The 23,741-nt window shown below is 43.4% G+C and overlaps 1 protein-coding gene across 2 annotated transcripts; it reads right to left on the reverse strand.

Annotated features, from left to right (window-relative positions):
- Positions 1-608: 608 nt before the first annotated feature.
- ZNF711 (zinc finger protein 711) lies at positions 609-21,590 on the reverse strand. 2 transcript variants are annotated; one of them, XM_051786009.1, is made up of 9 exons: positions 21,442-21,590; positions 16,523-16,627; positions 15,181-15,711; positions 7,029-7,187; positions 6,529-6,675; positions 5,804-5,941; positions 4,609-4,656; positions 3,941-4,084; positions 609-3,485 (listed from the first exon to the last, which is right to left on the reverse strand). In XM_051786009.1, the coding sequence occupies exons 2-9, from the start codon at positions 16,599-16,601 to the stop codon at positions 2,308-2,310; spliced, it is 2,424 nt and encodes an 807-aa protein (XP_051641969.1). In that variant the 5' UTR covers positions 16,602-16,627; positions 21,442-21,590; the 3' UTR covers positions 609-2,307. The 2 variants fall into 2 exon arrangements, with proteins under 2 accessions (XP_051641969.1, XP_051641972.1); XM_051786012.1 differs by having other exon boundaries at positions 4,049-4,084; positions 21,442-21,589.
- Between the last annotated feature and the right edge of the window lie 2,151 nt (positions 21,591-23,741).

Raw genomic sequence — 23,741 nt, forward strand, 5'->3', positions numbered from 1 at the left:
CTACCTCTGACTGCAAAGCAAAGCAGCAGCAACGAGAAGATAAATACATTCTGCCTGCTTAATTTCTCCTTTTTGGTGCAAAACCTACGAGTTCAGTGGCTCAAAGCCTGTTGGAAATCCTTGGTCAACTGTTCATTTAAAATCACACTTCCTTCTTCAAGTTTTTAATCTACTACTGATGTTGTAATTCAAGTATCCTAAAAAGAGAGGGACTTTAGGATAGCAGCATTTTTACTATTTCACTCTGCAAGCTGTTCTTATTACACAGATAAAAAGGAAAAAAACCACCTACCTGAGTTTTCCCAAAACACGTGAGAAGTTTTATGTTCTCTTAAAGGAAAAATAATGTCAAAGGAATGTCAGTATCACATTTGAGAATAATTTTAGAAATAAACAAAATAAGCACATTAGCTGTAAGTTTAAAGGGTTAGTCAAATCAAAGCCAAAGCTCTCCCCTCAACAGTCTGACAAATATACCTCCAGTGACCTGCTTCTGGTTCAATGTTATTACATACTAATCAGTGAATAATGCAATTAAAAATATCAGGTAAGTTTCTACAGAATGAGACTTTCCTAAACACCATAAATAAAAAGCAAACTCCAAAAACTTTGGAGTGCAAGAGATGCGTTTTATTGTATGCCCGTTACGATGAGTAACACATTTAGAAATAATAATCCCACAGAACAGTGACAATCTTATTTTACAGCGTGTACATCATTTTTTATAGCCACATAAAACACGTATTTGTCTAAGAGATTTCCCAAATTTAACTTTCTGAAGTTTAGAAATATAAAAAAAATTTATTCTCAAGGAACTGATTCTCATCTGGTGCAAAAACAAAACCAAAATATGAACATTATCTGGAACACAAAGCCACAATATAGCATGAAGTTACAATTTCTCATGTGAACAGCTGTGTGCAAACATGAAGCAACTAAAAAAGTAAAAAATACACATTATATGCATAACATTTATGACCAGGTTTTTCATTAAATAGCCCTAGACCAGCTCGTTATATAAGCGCCATTGGATCTGCAGCATGCTAACACAAAGCATTGTAAAGGGATGCATATTTTAAATGTATACACTGTAAACTCAAGATCCACCTCCAAACTCTAGTGGCAGCAGATTTTTCTGGTTAAATACTGCATATATACTTTCTTACAGATTGAAAATGCATGTTTATAGCATGGTATAGATCTTTTTTTTTTTTAAAAAGAATCCACTGAAAGGTGCAATTTTATGTCTATATGGAAAATTTCCTATTAGGAGGTAGGACAGTAATTGTCATACCTGTTAAGAACACTGTCCTAAAGAACTTCTAAGTACTTTGAATTTTAATTAAAAAAAAAAAAAACAACTCTACAGTTTTCAACTGTTTTTAATATTCTTTTTTAAAGAAGATTTTTAAAGTAGCGAGAAAAAAACTAGTGTTGTCACAACACTATGAGCTGCATCCATTTTATCCTTAAAAAAAAAGTCAAATTCAAAGTTAATTTTGTTATATGTGCCATACTGAACAACATTCAACTGTAGTTTCAGATAAAAAAAGGGAAATTATGTACATATATATCTTTAACCCTAGCACCAGAACACCACCTCTGAGACCATAACATAGTGCTCTATTTCAAACATCAAATCCTGCAATAAAATAGGTTAGCAGCTTTGAAAACCAGTAAAAAAATGCTTCTTGGACCTAAACTAATAAAGGAAACCAAAAAGTTTCCTGATGAAATGTTCAAAAAAAAAAATAAAAAAAAAAATCAAACCAAACAAGGGACAACCCCCCCAACTTTGAGCAGTTCTGAAATTCAATTTCTAGGCACAATTAAAACGTTGGGATGAAGTGACTGACTAAAACCCCCCGTTCAAAACTGCACAAGAAGTGAAGACTGGGCTCCTTTGCAAACCTTTTGTAACTCACCCCACCAAGACTCCGAACTGTTTTCATATTGGAGACAAATGTTACTGACAAAATGGGTCACACAGTGAGCTCTGCTCTGTCTTCTGTACTTAGCCATGGGAAATACTATTCACCTGAAGACATTCATCCATCTTCCTGCAACTTTAAGACATTCATCCAACCTCTCCATTCTATAGTGCTCTTTAGGTTCTGATAAGCAACAATCATAGGGCTATGAGATCCCCTGCCAACCCTAATACTTTTAAGACTTTTAATACAAAGAATGTAAAGTTATGGTTTAATATCAAGCTTTGAAACCAGGAGAAACAGTTCGTGAGATTTATTTTTTTCCCCAATTAGCATTATCACAGTTTCTACACCGCCTCCTCCTGCAGCTCCTCTGTCACATTATGGCCTCCTTGTGGTGCCTCATGATGTGCTGATTTTTCTCGGAGGGCCTGCGGAAGCCCTTTTTGCAATACTCACACCTGTGGGGGTAGTCCTTGGTGTGGATGGAGATGACGTGCCGCTTGAAGCCCGACGCGTCCGTGGTGCTGTACTCACAATACTGGCACTGGTACACCTTCCTCCCACTGTGGGTCTTCATGTGCTTCTTCAGTTCGTTCTGCTGCCTAAAGCCTCTTTTACACCGTTTGCATTTAAAAGGCAGGTCCTTGGTGTGAACGGAGAGGATGTGCCCGCTAAGTACAAAAGGATCTGAGGTTTTGAAGTCACAGTGCCTGCACTGGTGGATCTTTTTCCCTTTGTGGGTCTCGCTATGCTTTTTGAGCTCCGAGGGCCGGTGGAAGCCCTTCTCGCACACCTCACACTTGTGGGGGAAGTCCTTCGTGTGAACCGAGATAATGTGTCGCTTCAGGTCACTGGAATTGGTGCTCTTGTGGTCACAGTGGGGACACTGGTGAGTCTTGTGCCCTTGGAACAACTCCATGTGCTGCTGCAGCTCCTTCTCGTCGGCGAAGGCCTGGGGACAGTGCTCACACTTAAAGGGCAGGTCAGTGCCGTGTTTGGTTTTGATGTGAGTTTTCAGGTTGGACTGGTCAGCACACCTGAACACACAGTGCTGACACTGGTATGGCTTTTCCCCCGTGTGGGTCCTCATGTGCTTTTTGAGCTCCGAGGGGTGGCGGAATCCCTTCCCGCACTCCACGCACACGTGAGGGAAGTTCTTGCTATGGACTGCCAGCAGATGTCTGTTGAGTAGTCCCTGCTCTGCAGTCTCATAGTCACAATATTTGCACTTGTGTAGCTTGGGCTCCTTGTCCCTCAGGATGAGTTTGTTGGAACTCAAGGGGCTCGCTTCTCTGTATCTTCTCGTGTACTCTGTAAACTCATGAGTTTTATCAACCTTATTTATAAGTTTATGGCTTTCCAGATGATTGTGGAAACTTACTTTTTTGTTGGTTGTAAAGTCACAGTCTGTACACTGGTACTTCTTCTTAATCATATGATCAGGATGGTTCTTCATATGCCTTTTCAAGAATCCTCTGGATTTAAATTTTTTCCCACAAATATGACAAGGGTAAACTGTTAGGGGCTGTCCATCAGGACCTATTATAACAGCTGTTTTTAAACAAACAAAAACAAGTTATGAAGGAAACACATTTACTGATGAAGTTTTAAATCAGCCAAGTGCTGTTCAGATTCATGCACTTACACTTGCAGCAGAGAGAGTGGTTCAGTAGTTTAAAAACAACCAATCCACAGCACCTATAGTTTATATAATTTTAGGAACTGCTCCAACAGATCAGGAATTATCACATGTGCAGTGAATATAGCCATGGTTACTTTCTAATAGCTTGCAACATTCCAATGAATTGCATCAGCCCTGAGTGTACTGACTCTGAATAGCAAAAATACGACATTTTCTATGCACAGAACTGGAGGGGGGAAGGACACAGGAAATATGCAAATCATCATTTAGAGCTTTTAATTCTGCATCAGCTTAAAAAAGAGAAAAGGAATAGCACAGGAGTAGGTGGCACTCCATGACAATACCGTAGCCATCCAGTGTTTACCTGTTTGCCATTGCCTGGCCTCTCCTCTCCTCCTTTTCTTGGCTTTTTGTTTGAGCACTCTATTAGTGCCAATGCTATCACAAATCTGCAGGTACTGTGTTGCATTACCGTTTTTGTTTTCTAATCGTGTATCCAAGTTATTTCCTAGAAACAAAAATTAGACACCGTAAAAAACCTTAAACAACTTGTTTCTTTGGGACTGATGACTGGAATTGCACAGCAGCATTTTAAAAACAAATATTGCCCTTTCTTCTACCATGAACACACATAAAGAAGAGAAATGCCAATATAAAGCACTCTCTCTTTCCTGGCAAAAGTCAGGAATATAATTGCTTAAATACTGATTAATTTTTAAATATATTCCTTGATTTTTCTTACTTCTCAACACATTAATTTCTTATGAGTTATGCTGGTTGTTCCCTTCTACTTAACTTATTTTTACTTCTTAAGAGCTGCATTATCCCTCCTCTGTCTGCAACACTGCCTTAACAACCTGGCAGTGCCTCCCAACTTCCCACCCCTCCAAAGGCCTACAGATATCTAGAATTGCTTTAACTCAAAATAGTAGAGAAAGACTATGGAGTCCTTCAATGTAGAATTCCCTGACACATAAATGCACATATTTTCAAGGACAGCACAGCAGTTTTAATGTTGTTACAAGTTCTCACCTGCCGCTTGACCATCTTCGTATCTTCGGGGAAGCCTTCTTTCATCTCCTGCAGAAAATGGTATTTTAGTCATTATAAATTAAAATGATTTTTAAACATGATGGCTTCAAAAGTCTGATAATGAGAGAAAACTAACTTAGGTAATAAATAACAGCTTAACACCGTCCAAAGGGAGATGTGCAGCTCACAATCAGTTCAGTGTTCTGTAATCACGAGCCCCAGGAAACAAAATCTCATCTTTGTGGAGAGTTAATATCCACTAAATCTGTGCTTGCATGCTTGCCATGCTGGCTTTTCTGCTTTTCAAAATCAACATGCTTGTTTCTGCAAACTTTTAACCTCATCTATCAGCTCAGATACCAATCCAGAGGTTATCTGCAATGTTCCTGAGATGGAAGCATGTTATCTTTCTGGAGTAGGACCAGGCTGATAAGAGGACTTGGCCCTGATCAGCTTCTCAGCACTGATCTACATGAGGCCCTGTGAAGTTCTGGAAGATGTACAAGGAACACCTTAGGAGTGTATTCCTCATTTTGCATTGGAAGTGTTCACTGCTATGTGTCAAAGCTCTGTGGTTCTGAACCCTTTCATCAACCCAGGCTCACATCATCACACCAATGAATTTTAACTGACTTGATTACTTAATTGTAACATAAACCACAGACGACCCAATACCCTCTTAACAAACATTTAACGCACCAAAATCCAAGAAAATCATATAAAAGAATAGACAGAATTCAGAATATATCCTAAGACAGTTTCACAATTTGAAACATGGCTACAGAGAACAAATCACCTTTTTTCTTTCTGTTTCTAACCTGAAGGACTAACAGGCTTAGAACACTTGCTTAAACTTAAATTATGAGGAACATGCTTACACTTTTATTCCTACATCAGGTTTTTCCCCCTTCCCCCCAGCCAATGTAAAATACTTAAGGCTGTTCTTGTTGTTCTAAGATCTTCAACAGCCACCATGAACCATCAAACCCCACACACGTCTGAGCTGGGATCAGGAACAGCATAAAACCCCTCCTAACAGCTTTCCTTTCTACTTCATGAAACAAAACAGAGATCAGGAGGAGCTGTTTCCAAACTCCTAGAACAAGGTGAGAGGTCGTCACATTTGCCCAGAGATTCTGGAAGCTGGATGAGGGAGGGAATAATGGATGGGATTTCAGGAAATACAGATTCCTACCGTAAGCAGCAGCCCAAGCAACAGGGACAAACGTTTTATTCACGCCAGAGTCCTCGAGCTGGGTGTCTGGAAGGGATGTAGCTTCTTCTTCACCTACAATAACTTCCATATAAACTTCATCTGCTATTTCAGCACAGCCTGGACGAGGGGAGAAGAATAAATCTTCAGTTTTATTCTGTTCATCCTAACTTTTCCTTCATTAAATTTGCTCTCACTCTGCTTGATACCCATTATAAACTACTTTTCTTCCTGTGGCATTTAGAACCACCTCTGCCCTTAGGGCATCACTGTTTATTCAGACATTCCTTAAAGAGAGAAAACACTTATCAATAAATACAAATCCAAACCAAATACCAACAGAATTTCAAACATGTAAACTTACAAACTTGCAACTGATGGCATTTGCTACTTTGCCAGAAAGCTGCTTAATTCACAGGAGGAAAACAGAAAAATGAAAGTTTGACTAACCTCATTAACCTCATCCATGGACACGTTAAATTTAATATAAATAATGAAATGATTGCACACAGTATGCACAAAGTGCACTATCCACAACACTTTAAAATAATCATTGCCTGCTTTTTATTTTTAGGGAAGATGAGCTTAGTTTTCTACTACTCCAGGCTGAAGAATCCTTCAGAAAAAATTAAAAATGTCCTTGAGAATGATGGTTATATTGGTGTACAAATAGCATGAGAAACAAAAATGTTTCTTGTTATGCTTACTAATATCTTCATCTTCCTGAGAGGAGTCCTTAACAGCCATGTAAACCATTTTTTCTCGCTGCATTCTCCCAACACCTCCTTGTTCAATCACTCCAGCTACAGAATGGCCATTGTGAAAGTCACTCTCAGTGACAATTTCTGTCCCACCTTTAACAAAAAGAAATAACAAAGTTACACAAGTTAAGTAAATGTGAACAAAGCCACCTTTAATTTCACATTTAAGTATTTTTTTCCTATTTACAACAAAACTGTTTTTCCATAAAATTCCAATTAAGTGTTTTTACATTCAGGTTTGTCACAAAACCACACAGGTTTGATACTCCAGAACAGAGGAGGAGAAAGGTCTCTCAGTGTACCCTGAAAAATTCAAACCTGAACAATCCCCATGTCATGTCCTACAAAACACTCCACTCACTGGGTTACGTGGCATAAAGAACAACAAACAAAAACACCCTGAAACTCCTCACACTACTGGAAGAATAAATAGAATTTAAAGGTACCTATTTCAACATCATCTTCAGCTTCAGCTTTAAATATGTACACTTTGATAACTTCTGAGCCAAACCCGTCATCTTTGGCAACGTCATCGTTTGCCACCTCGGTGCTGATCTTCAAGGGAGTGCTTCCTATGTGGTCCAACTTCTCCCCAACATCATCCACTGTAACGAGAAGAGAACAGTAATGAGGTTCAAACACATCTTTAGAAGTCAAAGTAACCAGCAGCATGATTTTCTCCACTATTCTCCCCATGCACAGTAAAGGTTTGTATTCATAAGTGGCCTTTACAGAACAGCTCAAGGAGATTCCAGAAGTTCAGTATCATTTTACTGCAACTCAGGAAACACAGCAGGAACTACAGAATGAAGGACACAAGAGGGAGCCTGTCATCAAGGGGAATGAGGCAACTGGTTATGGCTGAAACTATTACATTTAGAGAGCAAAAACGTATCAATAATTACACATCTATCCAATAATGTTAATAACTAACTCAGAATTGCCTGTTACAGTCTAAGAGTCCCCAAAAGTTTCAGTACTCTGACACACTGGTGACTCAGATTTAGTAGCTGAAACTAGCCAAGTGTGATGACTTGGAGTATATTCACAGTTAAAGTGTGCATCAAAAATCTGACATCTTCTTCCTAAAAGAAATTATGACTTTATCCACTTTATCACTTGAAAATGTATTAATGAAGATTATGGTATAATATAGAGCTGATTAAATGATGCAGTGACAATAAATCCAAATACTGCTATGTGAGATTGACTTCTCATCCTTTATGTACACATTATTTGGGCTATATATTCAAAATGCTCATTGTAGTTGTACAACAAAGAATACATTCAAACTACTAAAAGCAGCACTATTTTGGTAAAAAGGGCATTCTCATAGATGTCCTAAGATTTATCCCAAATTGCCAGCACAAAGGCCACTGAACTAAGCATCTTTCTAACATATGTACCAAGACACTTCTCCTGGGGGATAAAATTAGCTCCTGTGCAGATGGGCAGCACAAACCTGTGTGATGCTCAACATCCACCGAAGGGCTGGAAATGGAGGAGAATCCCACAGAATTAAACCCATTCCAGGGAAACAGCAATTTACTGCACACGGGACATTAAAATATGTGTACACGAGTTAAAAAAATGGTGGCACTGAGCATTAAAGTGACAGCAGCTTCCAGGACTCCGTGTGGATCCCAAGGGCTCTGATCCCTGAGGGAAGGCTGGCTCACCTGGGGAGAGCTGGGCTGGTCCCCAGTGCCCTCCCAGTTTCCTGCCCCAGGGCAGTGGTGACAGCTCCCAAGAGCTGCTTCAACCAGCACTGGGCTGAACTGGAGTTACTGGAGCCTTTAACACTCCAGGCAGTCCCAGAAGGAGGGTCAGAGCCTGCCAGGGAATGCCCCTCCTGCAGCAGGGCAGGAATCCACCCCAGCAATCCCAAACTGAGCTCTTCCCACTCACAGACAGGGTTCCACAGAACACTATCCAACTACCACAGCACTGAGAAACCTCATCTCTGCTTCACTAACCTTGGATTGCAGCACATGAGCACAGAAGTCACTGAGGACACGACTAGACAAAATGTAGGTAAGTACAAGGAAGTATTTCTTTTAATTTTAGAACCTCTGTAAAGTAAGAAAATTAAATGGAAAACACTTCAAAAATGCTGGTTTAGCTGGGGGTTTTTGTATACAACAGAATAAGTCCAATGCTGAAAAAATACTAAACTTGGATCAGGAGAAAAAAAATTAAAAATCTGCTTGGGAAATTGTTTTTTTTTTAAATAAAGCCCATTCTAAATATCTACTGAAATTGAAGCCAGCAACATCATCACCTTAATCTGGGAGAGTCTGACATGTAGTGCATGGTGTTCATGTTACCTGGCAGGACAGAAGAGTCAGACACCAGAGCTGAGAGAGCCACAGAGCCTGGAATATTCCTTTGACACTCAAGTTTACCAGCACCAGGTTATTAGAACACTTTTATATCCACTTGGGAGTGTTACAGCACCTGCTGTAACAAACTGACATTTGTTATGCTGCCATGGTGGAGTTATTAGAACTCCAAAAGGAAAAGTGGAGATGCTCAAATATACTTATATTGGAAAAAGTATTTCCATACATTTACTATGCTTGAATTTATTAAAGACCATTTTCTTTTCTGCAAGGCTTTTATAAGAAGTTTTTTATTAAAGTCATTTATATAAGTTTCTTATCCATATTCTTTAAAATGATAAATATCTGTTTGATTTTAGTACAATGACCATTTCCACTGCATGTCTGAGTCTTTGAAGGACTGGAGGTAACTCACAACTCATACAGAGTTGTATGACTAGAAATGCTGCCAAAACCCTGAGAGAATATTTCAAAGCTTACTAACTGTAAGCTGTTCCTGTAAATTTAGAATTGGGAGGTGGTAATAAAGTTATTTTCAAATCTTCGACTCAAGCAACACCAACTTTTTTCTAAACTCCTAAATTTTATAATGTTGTAACATTATAATTTTATAACATTATCTGTTTGACAGAAATGAGTATTTCTTTTATAATGTTGTAACATTATAATTTTATAACATTATCTGTTTGACAGAAATGAGTATTTCTTTATTGGGAGGTTATTTAACAATGGTAACTTCCTGCAGAACAGTGGGGCAATCACATATGTGATAAGAAGTTTTCTTTATGGCAAAATTTCCAACTATTTAACTAGTATTGTGGGCCAGTGACTGTGCACCACTGTGGAGCTGGTGAAATAATGTAAGAAAAAACCCACATAATTTCAGATAGTTGCCTTCAGATCAACTGCAATGCAACAAAAATCACGTAAAGGGAAAAAATTATGATTTTTTCAATTTTTATAGGAATATTTTCAGAAAAAAAACCCACCCAAAATATGAATATAGCACATACACTCACATACTGGGTTCTATGATTTCAAGTAAAGCCCCCAAATCTTCAATATCCTTTAAAAAATGGGGAGTTGTGTCTTAGAGGGGCAAATTTACAGCAGTACTTTTAAAATTTATGGTTGCTCCCACACATTAACCATCCTGTGTATATTCAAAGACCTTCAGTCTTTACAATTTCAGCTTAAAAAAAATGGAAACCTATCAGGAAGTCTGTGTATCCCGGGCCTCTGGAATGACTTTTCTACAAAAACAAATGCGTAATACAATGAAATTTGGAAAATATAAACTGGACTGAGAAAATGATACCAATATAGACTATTATCTGTAAGATGTGCCTTTTGTTTCAAATACCACCACAACAAAACACACTGAATTGGCAATTGCTGCTGCTTGAATTGCTGTCTTAAATGAAGGGAATTTCATGGTTTCCATCTATTTTTTAAACACATTTGTATAAGAGGACAGCAACCAACATAGCAGGACAAGTAATCTTTGTCAGATTAGAAAATGTTACTTTTCTTAAAAGCAGATCATGAAAATATTCTATTGTCTTAGTAATATGACTTCAATCACTGCTACCCCATCAGTGCTAAATTATCCCTGCTTTTCCCAGGGATGGCTCACAGCAACAGGAATGTTTACTTTCTGTCAATGGAATATCAAAGTGTCCTCCAGATCTGACTTGTCCACCAGAAACACTACGTATTATTATCTTGTCACTTAAAAGTGAGGGAAAAAACACAGCAGAGAACCTTTATAAATATATGCTGAATCCTCCTGAATAAACAAGGTCTAAAGGAAAACTCAGCACAGCTCCAGTGTTAAACTTACCTTCCTTGGCTGTTTTCAGGTGTGTGATGTCCAGATTCACCGTGGATTGCCAGCTCCCAATCCATGTGATGCCTCAGCATGCACTATGCTGGTGATATCACACCCACCACAGGAGCCAGAGGGACAACATGAGGGCAAGATAAGTCCCATGCTTTGACAATTCTCCGTGTTTTTCTAATGTCTGATCTACTTGTGTCCCGTAAAATAGAGGAGCAGGAAGACTCAAATGCTTAGCAAATTATGCAACACTGTACTGTAAGATACTAAAAAGGAGGTGTTGGTGGCACAGTACCTTACCCCCGGGGCCAGCTCCAGGGTGGATCTGTGGTGGGATGGGGGTCACCAGCACAGTGCATGCGGGGCCGGCACACGGGGCGGGGGCTGGCAACCCGCCGGGGCTCTGAATATCGCAAACCTGAAAAACAAAAGAGGGGATGCTTTCAGCTCCAGCCTGCCCACTGCCCCCTGCACACAGAGGGTGTCACAGCCTGCCCACTGCCCCCTGCACACAGAGGGGGTGTCACAGCCTGCCCACTGCCCCCTGCACACAGAGGGTGTCACAGCCTGCCCACTGCCCCCTGCACACAGAGGGTGTCACAGCCTGCCCACTGCCCCCTGCACACACAGGGGGTGTCACAGCCTGCCCACTGCCCCCTGCACACAGGGGGTGTCACAGCCTGCCCACTGCCCCCTGCACACAGGGAACTGTCACAGCCTGCCCACTGCCCCCTGCACACAGAGGGGGTGTCACAGCCTGCCCACTGCCCCCTGCACACAGGGGGTGTCACAGCCTGCCCACTGCCCCCTGCACACAGAGGAGGTGTCACAGCCTGCACACAGGGGCTGTCACAGCCTGCCCACTGCCCCCTGCACACAGGGGCTGTCACAGCCTGCCCACTGCCCCCTGCACACAGGGGGTGTCACAGCCTGCCCACTGCCCCCTGCACACAGGGGGTGTCACAGCCTCCCACCTCACCACAGATGGGCTGGCTCAAGAGCCCACTACTGCACTCATTTCCTCTCCATCAAGCTATTCTGATGATTTAAAACGAGGGATTGTGAATATACCCCGTGGTATTCACGCAGAGAGATGTTGTGAAGGTATCAAATGAAGATTTTTACTTTATGCTTATAACGCTGGTTTAAAAAAAGCTGAATTCATCTGCACTGAGACACAGCAGAGAGGTGATAACTTTCTGAACATTTCCAGTCACAAAGTCATATGCAGCTGGTCACACAACTATCAAGACAAACTTACTGTTCTCCAAATAAAAAATATCATTATCAAAAGTGTATAAAGTACCTACAAGGGAATGTCACCTCAAAATGGTGAAAAATCACCTTTCAGCAAGGTCCCTTCCAACCCAAGGTTCTATAATTTAAACTGTAACTCCCAACAAGTTAAAATTCCACACTCAGCTCGGCTCCGTACCCTAAAATGAAGCATTGTGGAAGTTCCCAAACAAGGAATTCTCCAAATGATACACATTCTCCAAATTATACAAATAAACTAATTTCTGTTCCACAGAACAGCTCATGGTATTCCCTAAGGATATTATCTGGCATTTTAAGTCTCCCCTTTTCAGGTGCTAAATTTCATTAAGAGACAGCTAAGTATTTTGAGATTCTTTAAAGCTATCACTTTGATGTGATTTACATAATGAAATAGTTCAACAGCCCTATATGTCCCAAAGGAAATACCATTATGTTCACTTTCTACAGTATTTACTGAACATTTGACAAATTAAAAATATAAGTAAATAAAAAGGGTTTTGACCTGCTTGATTTTTTTTGAGGTCTATCTATTCTACACAACAGATTATATTCATATAAAAAACATATTCAAGGCTAATTAAAAAAAACTTAAAGAAATCCCCCCCAAAGTACAACTGCATAAGAATGATTCATTTTTGCTGACAAAAATACAGTAGTAGATACTTTGTGGGGTCAGGCTGCCATACCCAGCACAACACAGCCTCAGACCAGCAGGGACAACAGACCTCATCTGTACCCAGTGTGGCCCAGGGGATCAAGTTTGCAGATGATACCAAGGTGGGGGAGTCTTGATGTGCTGGAGGGCAGGAAGGCTCTGCAGAGGGATCTGGACAGGCTGGATCCATGGGCTGAGGGTCAACCAGACCAAGCACCAGGTCCTGCACTTGGGTCACAACAACCCCATGGAAAGCCACAGGCTGGGGCAGAGTGGCTGGAAAGGAGCTGGGGGTGCTGGTCAGCAGGGGCTGAACATGAGCCCAGCCAGCCAAGAAGGCCAAGGGCACCTGGGCTGTCCCAGCCATGGTGTGTCACAGCCCCAAGGCAGTGCCTGTCCCTGTGCTGGCACTGCTGGGGCACCTCCAGTGCTGGGGGCACTTCTGGGACCCTCAGGACAAGAGAGACATGGAGGGGCTGGAGTGTGTGCAGGGAAGGGAACGGAGCTGGGGAAGGGGCTGGAGCACCAGGAGTTGCTGAGGGAGCTGGGGGGTCTCAGCCTGGAGAGAGGGAGGCTCAGGGGGGACCTTCTGGCTCTGCAACTCCCTGACAGGAGGGGGGAGCCGGGGGGGGGTCGGGCTCTGCTCCCAGGGAACAAGGGACAGGACAAGGGGAAATGGCCTCAAGCTGTGCCAGGGGAGATTTACGTTGGATATTGGAAAAAATTCCTTGCCTGAAAGGGCTGTCCAGCCCTGGCACAGCTGCCCAGGGCAGAGGTGGAGTCCCCATCCCTGGAGGGATTTCAAAGCCATGAGGATGTGGCACTTGGGGACATCATTAGCAGTGGCCTTGGCAGTGCTGGGGTAATGCCTGGACTTGATCTTAAAGGTCTTTCCCAACCTAAACAATTCTATGACTGCCTTAATTTATTTAAATGATTACTTGAAACAAAATCCCAGATGAATAACGTAGCTTCCAACTGTGATTGTTCAGGCACATCACGATTATAAATATTAAATAATTTGCTGAAAACCAGGTCTCAAAGTGGCTTTGACACATTGCAAACACCAGGGGTGAGTCTGGGAACACCTGACACCAGCAATGTGTCAGACACACCTGAGGCCATCAGGTAACTGGAAGTTTAGGATGCTCTGTTTGCAGTGCAGTGATCACCAGCATCAATGACACTTTCCCTGTCTCAGAAGGAATTCCAAAGAGGGCTGTACTTACAATTACAAGGGTGCAGTGGAAATAGCGCAGTTACAGAATAACAAGTCAGCAAGTACTCTGTCAGAAAGGAGGAATTTGTTCAGTGAAACAACTGACTGCGAATATGGTGCTCCTTTAGTTACAAAAACACACAGGATTTTTTTGTTGTAGGTCTAAATGGTTTTTGAGGTTCATTTTTTAGTTCTTTTTCAAAAAAACCCACCTTCTACTAGTGATGGTATTACAGTAATGATACAGTGCTTTAAAAATCATTGCTGTTCATCCCATACTGAATAAGTATTTTGTATAAGGGACATAAATGCTATGAAAGATTGAAATCATAATCATGAATCAGTTGTGTCCTCTGTCATGAAATTTTTAATAAATGCAGCTCGTTGTGAACAGACTGACACTTTGACACACTTGGCATTGACTTTTTTCAACATATTGCTTCTGACTAAAATCTGTTTTGACCTACTCACATTTCAACAACTGATTTGGAGAAGTCAAAAATTATAAAATTAACTATCATACATTTTATCAAATTTGTGTAACAGTAACAACTGTTATACCCAGTACCTTGGGTATAATTTAACCACCGAGGAAACACAATACACTCAAGGTCCTTTCAGCAGCTTGCACTCAACAGGTAGCAGAGGACCATACAACTTCCTGGATTTAATGCTGTGTGGGAACTGCAATGGGAAGCCACTTCCCAGTGTTAATGAGCCAATCAATTAATGCACATGACTCCCTACTGCCAGGTTCAGCCCAAAACAGCACAACAGACAATGAAATGCCAACTATAATTTTTAATACACTAAACAAACTGTATTTTGTGGACACACCGAGAAAACTTTTGAGAGTCAGAGATCTTAAAACCCTATTTCTTTGTGGATTCTCCTGATTAAACCCAACATGCTATTTTTACAGGAACCTGCATAACATTGTAACATACCTGTGGATTTTTTTTTAAATCCACATACTCAAAATAAGCAGAATGTTTAGCTTTCTGAGGTGTTTTCCTTCATTTCCTGGAATATCTAGTTTCAGAAACACAAACATACACACACACTCACTCGACAGCATGAATGTCCTTCTCTTTCTTGCTGTATCACCAATAAGGGATTTTGCACCAAAATACCCCAAGAATGAACCAGCCAAAGTGAGCATTCCAGGATGGAGTGAAGCAAGAGTCCAGATACAAAAACTTCTCCCCACCAGACACTTCTACTCCAGCTACTGCCTGTTTGTATGTACCTCTGGTGAACTTACAAGAGATCATTAAGTAGTCTTCAGATGTGCTCTTGCCATCATCGTCATCCTCTGTTTTGATGGTCACTGTGGAGCCAGGCACAGTCCCAGCCGCCTGGATGACCGCTTCCGAGTCCGAGTTGGTCACCAGGACCTCCTCCGACACCATGGTCGGGGAGGTGGCTCCGGACACCGAGTCCTGCACCACGTGCTCCAAGTGTCCCTCGGGACCCGTGACGAGGTCGGCCACGAACACCTGGTCGGGCACCCGGACGGTTTCCGTGATGAGGTCAGAGGTCAACACGTGGTCAGTGGTGTCCAAAGCCTCTTCGATGGCCACGTCAGCCTCCAGCACGGAGTCGGGCACGATGACCCCCTCCGTGACAACGTCGGTCTCCGTGATGATGTCGGGCCCCTGGACAACCTCGGCTGCCAGGCCGTGATCCAGAGTGATCCCGTCATCCGTGACGACGTCGGACACCAGGACGGCTTCGGGCACGGACACCACAATGTGGTCTCCATCGATGTGGGCAGTGCCAGCCATTCCAGCCACTGCGGGACAAGGACGAGCCAGGAGAAACACGTTACAATCATTGCACTGGGAACTGCTTTATGTAAGGAATGGAGTTATCAGAGACAAGTTACACACAGACAGAAGAATCTGTTACTTCTCAACATCCACATTATCCAAAGCAGCCCGTATCCTTTAAATTAAGAAAAACAAAACATACCACTTCAAGATATAATGTGGAGTTTTCCCCAAATTTAGGTCTTTTAATACTGATCTGTTAAAAACTACAGGCCAGTTTATAATTTAGACTTTTTTTTTTTTATTCCAGTTAGAAAACATTTCATTACAGCAGCAATTTGAACATTCACAGAATTCTTGCATGAGGATGGAAGTGTGGTGACAAACCATTAATTGCTGCTACAATAAAAGGACTCTTCATCCTTTAGATTGCATGGGCCTTGAGAAAAATAAATGCTCAGCTGTATCCAATATTTATAGTACAGTTTCCCACAAGTTGCCACATCACAAGGAATGGCCAGAGGTAGAAACCTGGTTTTCATTAACAGACTTGACTGGCTGACTACTTTTCTAGACATAACAAAGAATGTACAGTGAATTATTTTAACACACACATAAATAGCAATTTTAATCTTAATGAACAAAACACTCAAGAAAATGATTCTTATCAGAATGAAAAAAAAACCCCTGGCATTATTCAGTATTGTACTGCAAATGCAATTATCTTGGTACACTCTGAGGGGTATTAATTCATGTTAGAACAAAGACATGGTCCTTCCTGAGAAGGTCATCTCCTGGATTTTACTCATTATTTTTAATAGTTAAAATGTTTACCAAAATCCTGCATAATCATAGTGTGAGGCATTTTGGATTCTTGTGTTTGCAATCCCAAACTTCCGCCACCTGGATCCATATTCAGCTAAGTGCATTCACAAATAACTGCAATAAAACAAAAAGGAGAATTTATGGTCAGCAACGTTATTGTGTTATCGGCTTTACTGGATTAATGTGTCACACTGACACACACAGAGAAGTATTTACCCAAAAATGCAAGAAAAACATAAGCAATACTTTGTACAATCCAGTTTGCTTTATTATTTTGCTTTCTATCTTAAGCATAATAATATATATTAGCTACTGTGCACAAAGAAGTCACCTTTGCTCTGCCTGTCTGTCTGCCTTGAGGATGCTGAATCTCTTTGTTGAGGCACAACTACACAAAGTCACTTCCAGAGCAGGAGAAAGCATGTTACCTTTCTTTGACAGGGTGTTTCCACAGGACAGCAGGATAAATCAGCATTCCAACATGCTATTTGCATTGCTCCTAAATACTGAAGTGTGGGGAATCTGAATTATTTTGCAATTTGCTGCGACCCAATAAGTTGGGTTTTTACCCAAGTTCTCAGTGCAGATGAAGTGGCCCCAGGTCACACAGAGCTCAAGGCTTTCCCAGGTGAAAAACCTGTGGCCAAAAAAATTCTCTGCTGCATAAGATTAAAATCTTGTACTTTCCTGCCCTCTTGTATCCAAGAGTCAGGAAAAAGTGACAGTATCACATTGAAGACAGTTTTAGGAGCTGTTGGAAGTGAACAGAGAGTAAGAGCTGAACTCAGAACCACATGAACTGGGTGGTGCAGAGAGGAATGGGGAGTGCAAGTGCTTTTGTGAGTCTCAAAAGTATAGTCCTTTCACTGTTGTAGCATCAACCTTGACTTTGCTCTTCTGGATCTCATAAAAAAAATTACCATTACCCTAGCACAAGAATTGATTAAGTCTAAGCATCAAAATCCAAACCATGATGGAAACTCCACTGACTTTGGGGTAGAACACATCTGACAGCCCCACTGCAATGAGATCCATCCCAGGAGCCCAGAGCCAACACCGGCCAAGGAAGGTGGACAATAAAATAAGCCAGGCTGTAAGAATAAAGGCTGAAGTGCCCAAAACCTGAGATACCTCTAAGGCAGAATCATGGGACCCCCCTGAACTCTTCCAGCAAAGGGAGCAGCAAGTGGTGCCCAGAGATGGTAATTTCAAGGGGAAGCCACTGATCCACCCCAGAATATGAGACTGAGAACACAAAAGAGCAAAGAACTTGCATCCCCTGACTGTGTGCTGTCAGCCTTCCAACACTTCCTCCCTAAATCATTTACCAAACCTACTTCTCTCAAATTGGTTTTAAAGCTCCAGCACTAACTTTGGGGATGATGAGGTAACAATCCTTCCTGCAGAACTACAACAATTCCCCAGTGGAATTCCCTGATGGTGCCATAACGGAGTAAGTCGGGTCCACAGATCAGATAATAACATAAACACAAATGTGAAACATTATCGATAAGGAAAGTTGTCAAGGATTTTACTAACTCAATTCTGCTCCAAAATCAAATTCTTTCACCATTTTAAGGATTACAAAGCATTTTCAGAACCTCAGTGCAATGCTCCATCACTCCCAAATTATGGTCACAGTCATCTGAAATTCCTACAGTAGCAAATGAATACCTGCTAGTACAAAATATGATACAGTTCTAGAACATAAATGGCTAATTTAATGTAACTATCCCAGAATTAATGCAATGCTCTAGCATTTCCTGACCACAGCCTTTACACTCAGTTAATCCTTCTTTTTTAATGTAAATGGATATGAAAAATTATCTTAAATTATATCAACCTGAGATTACAGGAAGAATATGCCAGACTCTTCTTCCTTTTTTTTCTTCCTTATTTTCAGTTAAATAGTTAGATGCACAACCAAATTACATATTGTGCTACATGAAAACATTCAATACAAAGTAAGACTATAATTTAAATTTAAATGCCTGCAAGGAAAGCAATATCATTAACATAATCATTTTCCCAGTAGTTAGCAGGACTAGAAAAATTCCCAAAGTCATGGGATGGCACCTTCTGTGGATGGAGTACTACGAATCCCTTAGCCTTCCCCTAAAACCAGAGAGGAGGATGACACAGTGGCAACAACCACACTGAAGCTGTACCAACCCTTCTGATGTCTGATCTTCTAAACCCTCACTGCAGACAAAGGATGGAGTTGCATCAACCATACAACCACAAATGTATTTGGTATATCCACTTTGGGGTTTTGCAGGAATGCAGTGACAACAGGAAGAGCCCTTCCTGCTAAAGCTGGAAGAATCCCCCATGGATAAGGCCCAAGATTCCCCCCCAGGAGGGTGGGTTTGCTGCCAGGTTGCAGCAGTGCAGGAGATGCAGTTTCACAGCCACATATGCAGGGAAACCTTGTTATTGGAAAGAGCAAAAAAATGCAGAGCAGTGATTAACTGTGGTTCTTCACAGCTTCCTCCTGTAGTACACCATGTTACACACCCACACAATCCCAGACGGATCCAATTGTGGCTTTCCAGCAGAGAAATCAGGCACAAAGCCACGACTCCATACATAATCCAAACTTATCCATTCCTCTCTCGCCTCTAACTAGTAACATCTCAAGCTTTTCCTCTCAATTCCCCTTCTCCTCTGGGTATTTAAGACAGTGAAAACACTTGATTAGCATCAGCCAATAAAATATTCACTTTACAACCTTCCATTAATATTTGCATTGATTTTTTTAATTACAGCATGTTATCCTGGCCCGGGAAGGAGCACGTTCCCACCAGATCCCAAAATGAAGTATTTCATGAAACCTACACTGAGACTGCCAAAGCAGTGTCTCAATGTTAATTTTTTTAAAATATGTCTCTATCTAAAGTGGTTTTGCTTTTCTGAAAAACAACAGTTCTCTTTCTAATGAGCTTGAGCTGATTTCAACCTATTTCACTCTTTATGCCAAAGCTCTTGCTTAGGACAGGGCTCAGCTGAGACAAGCAACGAATTTGAAAGCAGAAGAAAGGGAAGGGACATCTGACCTCTCTGTCTACAGACAGGAACACCACTGTAAATTACTCCTGCATATGGCATTTTTAAAAATTAAAGACAATGGCTGGCAGTTTGGGATGACCTAAGAACACACAACAGCAACACTCAACTGAAAAGCTGACAGAAGTTCCCAGCAAACACACTGATCTATTCTTAGCCTACCCTTCCTATAAAAATATCATAACCATTAATATTTTAATTTTTGAGAAAGTTTAAGAAAACACCCTAAATGGAGAGATCTTCAGCAAAGCATTTTAAGGAGGAGGGATAAAAACCATTGCTTCAGGACACCTGGGGTGTCATTTGTGTCCCCAAGGGTGCAAGGAAGCTCCCAGTTCCTACACTGGCTTCCAGGCATTGCTGCCCTAATTAAAACATATATAACACGAACAACATTTCTGCAAAATGCCACTTGCTACTTAAATACAGGCTCTTATTTATGTAGAGTTATGAATACATTTTGTTATACCCTAAACAGTGTGGTCCTGCAAATGTTAAGCATCTCCCCAGTTTACACATGTGATTATTCCCAGTATGTTCAGGTGATGCGTTTTCACATAAAGCCTAACTGCATGGTCAGCCCTTAATCTCTCCTTTAAAGGAGTAGATTTCTTCTAAATAATATTATTATTTAGAATATATAATATTATTTCCTCTAAATCATATTATTATTTCTGCTAAATAATATTTAGGTCTTGTTTACATGTTCTAAAGGAAAACACACCACCGTGCTTTGTTGGTGTTTTGGATATTCACAAGCTGCGTAAGATTTTGATTAAACCAAAAGGACCGGGCTCAGATACAGAGCAACGGAACAATAAATAAACCAACGTAACAATAAATAAACTTATACGCAGTTGAAAAACACAAACCAGATGTTTTGTAGTCATCTTATTTCTTAAATAATATTTAACTTGAAAAAGAGAATTATCTTCCTCCTATGACACTTCATGGTTTGGGGATTTTCCCCCCAATTTTTGATGCAGCAACCAACAGAAACGCAGGGAGAAAACCTTAAGCAGAAAACCCAATTAATAAAACACGGTGCAGGTTAACACAGACCCTCCGCAGAAAGGCTATGAAAAACCAACATATCCATTTAAAAATCCTTTATTGTGTCCACCTACAAGGCACCCAGGAGAACTTATACTCCAAAACCGTTTAAAACGATACAGACAAAACCAGCGAGCGAGATTTTGTCTCGCTGCCTAAAACGCGCTAAACGCTCGCAACAAAAAACAATAAATAAAACAGGAAAAAAAAATGTACATCCGCGGCAGCAACAAAACTTCCCCTGGTAAATAAAACCACAGTGACGGAGGCGGCTGTTGGAGGGCCGGGGCTGCCGGTCCCCGACGGCACGAGCGGATCCCGGCGCATCCCTCCCTCCTTCCCTCCTTCCCTCCCTCCCTCCTCCCGCGCGTGCCCGGCGCGGGCGCGCCCGCGGTGTCGCGGGGCGGGGGAGGCGGCGGAGCGAGCGCGGGGACAAAGGAGCGGGAGTCCCGCGGCCGCGCGGGCCGAGGCGCGGGGATGGCGCCGGGAGAGCCCCGTCCCTGCGGGAATAGCCTCGTCCCGGCGGGATCGCCCCGTGCCCCGGCGCGGAGCCGCGGCCTCCCCGCCCCGCGTGCCCGGCCCGGCCCGGCCCGGCCGACATCTTGTGTTCCGCCATTTTCTGCCCGCCCGCGCGGCCCCTCCGCCGCGGGGCCCGCCCGCACAGCCCGCCCGCCGCGGCACCGCCGGGCCCGCCCGGGGCTCCGCCGCCCGCCCGCCCAGGGCCGCCCGCGGCCCGCGGCGCCCGCGGCGGGGGGCCTGGAACGCGGCCGGCCCGGCCCCGCCGTCCCCGCGCCCGTGCCCCGGCTCACCTGTGCAGGCCCGGGGTGCGCCGGGCCCGCGGGACTCGGCGCTGGGGCCGGGCCGGGCCTGGGCCCGCTCCGCCCGCAGCCTGGGCCGGGCGGCGGCCGCGAGCGCGCGCGGCCCCGCTCCGCTCCCCGCGCACGTCACGCGCGCCCCCGCGCGCCGAGCAGGCGCAGCCGCCGCCGCCCCCTCAGACCCCCCCGCGCCCCCGGCGCCGTGAGGGGCAGCGAGGGGGGACCGGGCGGGACCCTGCACACACCCCCGAGGGGACCGGGCGGGACCGCGGGGTGACCCCGCACACACCCCCGAGGGGACCGCGGGGTGACCCCGCACACACCCCGGGGGGACCGCGGGGTGACCCCGCACACACCCCCGAGGGGACCGGGCGGGACCGCGGGGTGACCCCGCACACCCCCCCCGGGAGCACAGTGAGAGCATGACGGGGACCCACCCCCCAGACCTGTTCCCTGGAGGGCAGCGAAATAATCTCCTGAATAAAACACCCAACCTTTAAATAGCCCAGAGCATGGTTTTTGTTCTGTGGAGCTCTTTTATCAGCATGAAACCCCTACTTTTTTTGTTAAATGTGAGATTCTATATGAGGTTGAAACAACAGTATTTTAATATATAAAAATAGTTAGGATACAGATATGAACCTTTTCATAAGCATAACAACTTGTTTTGGGAACAAGCAGAAGAACTTGTTTTGGGAACTTCGTATTCCTGTTTGTCACAAGATTCAGAGCCTGCTGTACAAATATGAGCAAAGGAGGACTTGGGCAAGGCTTGGCACATCTTTTATTCATTGGCAGCCAGGGAGAAATCCAGACTCCAGAGCTGCGTTTCCAGGTAGTTTGCAGTGTAAAGGCAGAAGTGGATCCCTGAGAAATGTGACCTCAAACCCTCGGGTGTTGAGTAGGGGATTGCTTAGACACACTGGGGCAGTATGGGGTGACTACACTGGGACAATGGGATCCTGGGGGGCATCGAGATCCTGCCCCTCTGCTCGGCCCTGGTGAGGCACATCTGGAGAGCTGTGTCCAGTTCTGGGATCCTCAGCACAAGAGAGACAAGGAGCTACTGGAGAGGGTCCAGCAGGGGCCACAAAGATGATTTGGGGTCTGGAGCATCTCTCTTACAAGGAGAGACCGTGGGAGCTGGGCCTGGTCAGTCTGGAGGAGACTGAGATAGGATCTCATCAATCCAGACAAATATCTCCAAGGCAGGTGCCAGGAGGATGGTGCCAGACTCTTTTCAGTGCCCAGCAACAGCATGAGGAGCAATGGCCATAAACTAAACCACAATAAGTTCCACCTCAACATGAGGTAGAACTTCTTTCCATGAGGGTGGCAGAGCACTGGAACAGCTGCCCAGGGAGGGTGTCAAGTCTCCCTCTCTGGAGACATTCCAAACCCACCTGGACATGTTCCTGTGTCACCTGCTCTGGGTGACCCTGTCTTGGCAGGGGGTTGGACTGGATGATCTCCACAGGTCCCTTCCAACCCCAACTATTCTGTGGCTGTTGGGTGCCCCACCATGTCCAGGGGTCTCCACGGGGGCAGAGCCATGTGGGTGGGATCACCTGAGCCCCCATCACGGACCCAGCACGGCAGTGGGAGCTGAGGGGTCCCATACTAGCACCATGGATATGTGACAGCACTGCCTTATCTCTTCCTCCTATTCCTTTTCAAAGCAGTGGTGGAATATCAGACTGAACACTCTTGAATCCTGTGGTCACTCTGAGGTTGGTAAAACAGCTGGATCGAGGTCAACAACAAACACAGTTTGTCAGATTGTGGCACTTCCCGAGGCTGAGAAGGGACAGAGAAAGGCAATTCACTGACACAATTCTCTGACACCCTCAGATCTAAATTTCTGAGGTCAAAAGGGCTTAAACTGATTGCCTGGGATCTAAACAGATGTGCCAACACCATTTCTGAGTGTTTCTGAAGATAACAGAGAGGCAACCATTCTCACTTCTCTTATTTCTGATAGAAATTGAAAACCAGCTGGATGACAGGAGGATGCTGTTACTGAACACGCCTGTTAAAGGACAGTGGGTGAGACAAGGAAAAGCAGGGCCATCCTTCCCTCTTCCTCCTCTAGTGACTCCAGCACAAGATGCTGCTTCAAGCTGGCTCTGCAGGTGTTACCACTATGAACATTCAGCTTCTTTGTGCTTTAACCTGCAGCTAAATTCTCAACACTTATAAGCACAAGCATTACTTTAAGCTGGCTGCACTCTCAGAAGACATTGCAATGCAGGTTGGCAAGCAGTCCATGTCCAGAAAATCTTTGGATTCTTTTT

The sequence above is a fragment of the Manacus candei genome, unplaced genomic scaffold (genome assembly GCF_025592945.1).
Source record: "Manacus candei isolate 608988 ecotype Guabito, Panama unplaced genomic scaffold, ASM2559294v1 h1tg000003l, whole genome shotgun sequence".
Lineage (NCBI taxonomy): Eukaryota > Metazoa > Chordata > Aves > Passeriformes > Pipridae > Manacus > Manacus candei.

Coding starts and splice junctions, on each gene's coding strand:
- ZNF711 (XM_051786009.1), bottom strand. CDS start 16,601: ATGGATCCAGGTGGCGGAAGTTTGGGATTGCAAACACAAGAATCCAAA. Junction 4,657..5,803: donor TGCTTGGGCTGCTGCTTACG/GTAGGAATCTGT, acceptor CATTTTCTGCAG/GAGATGAAAGAAGGCTTCCC. Junction 3,486..3,940: donor GGCCAGGCAATGGCAAACAG/GTAAACACTGGA, acceptor GTTTAAAAACAG/CTGTTATAATAGGTCCTGAT.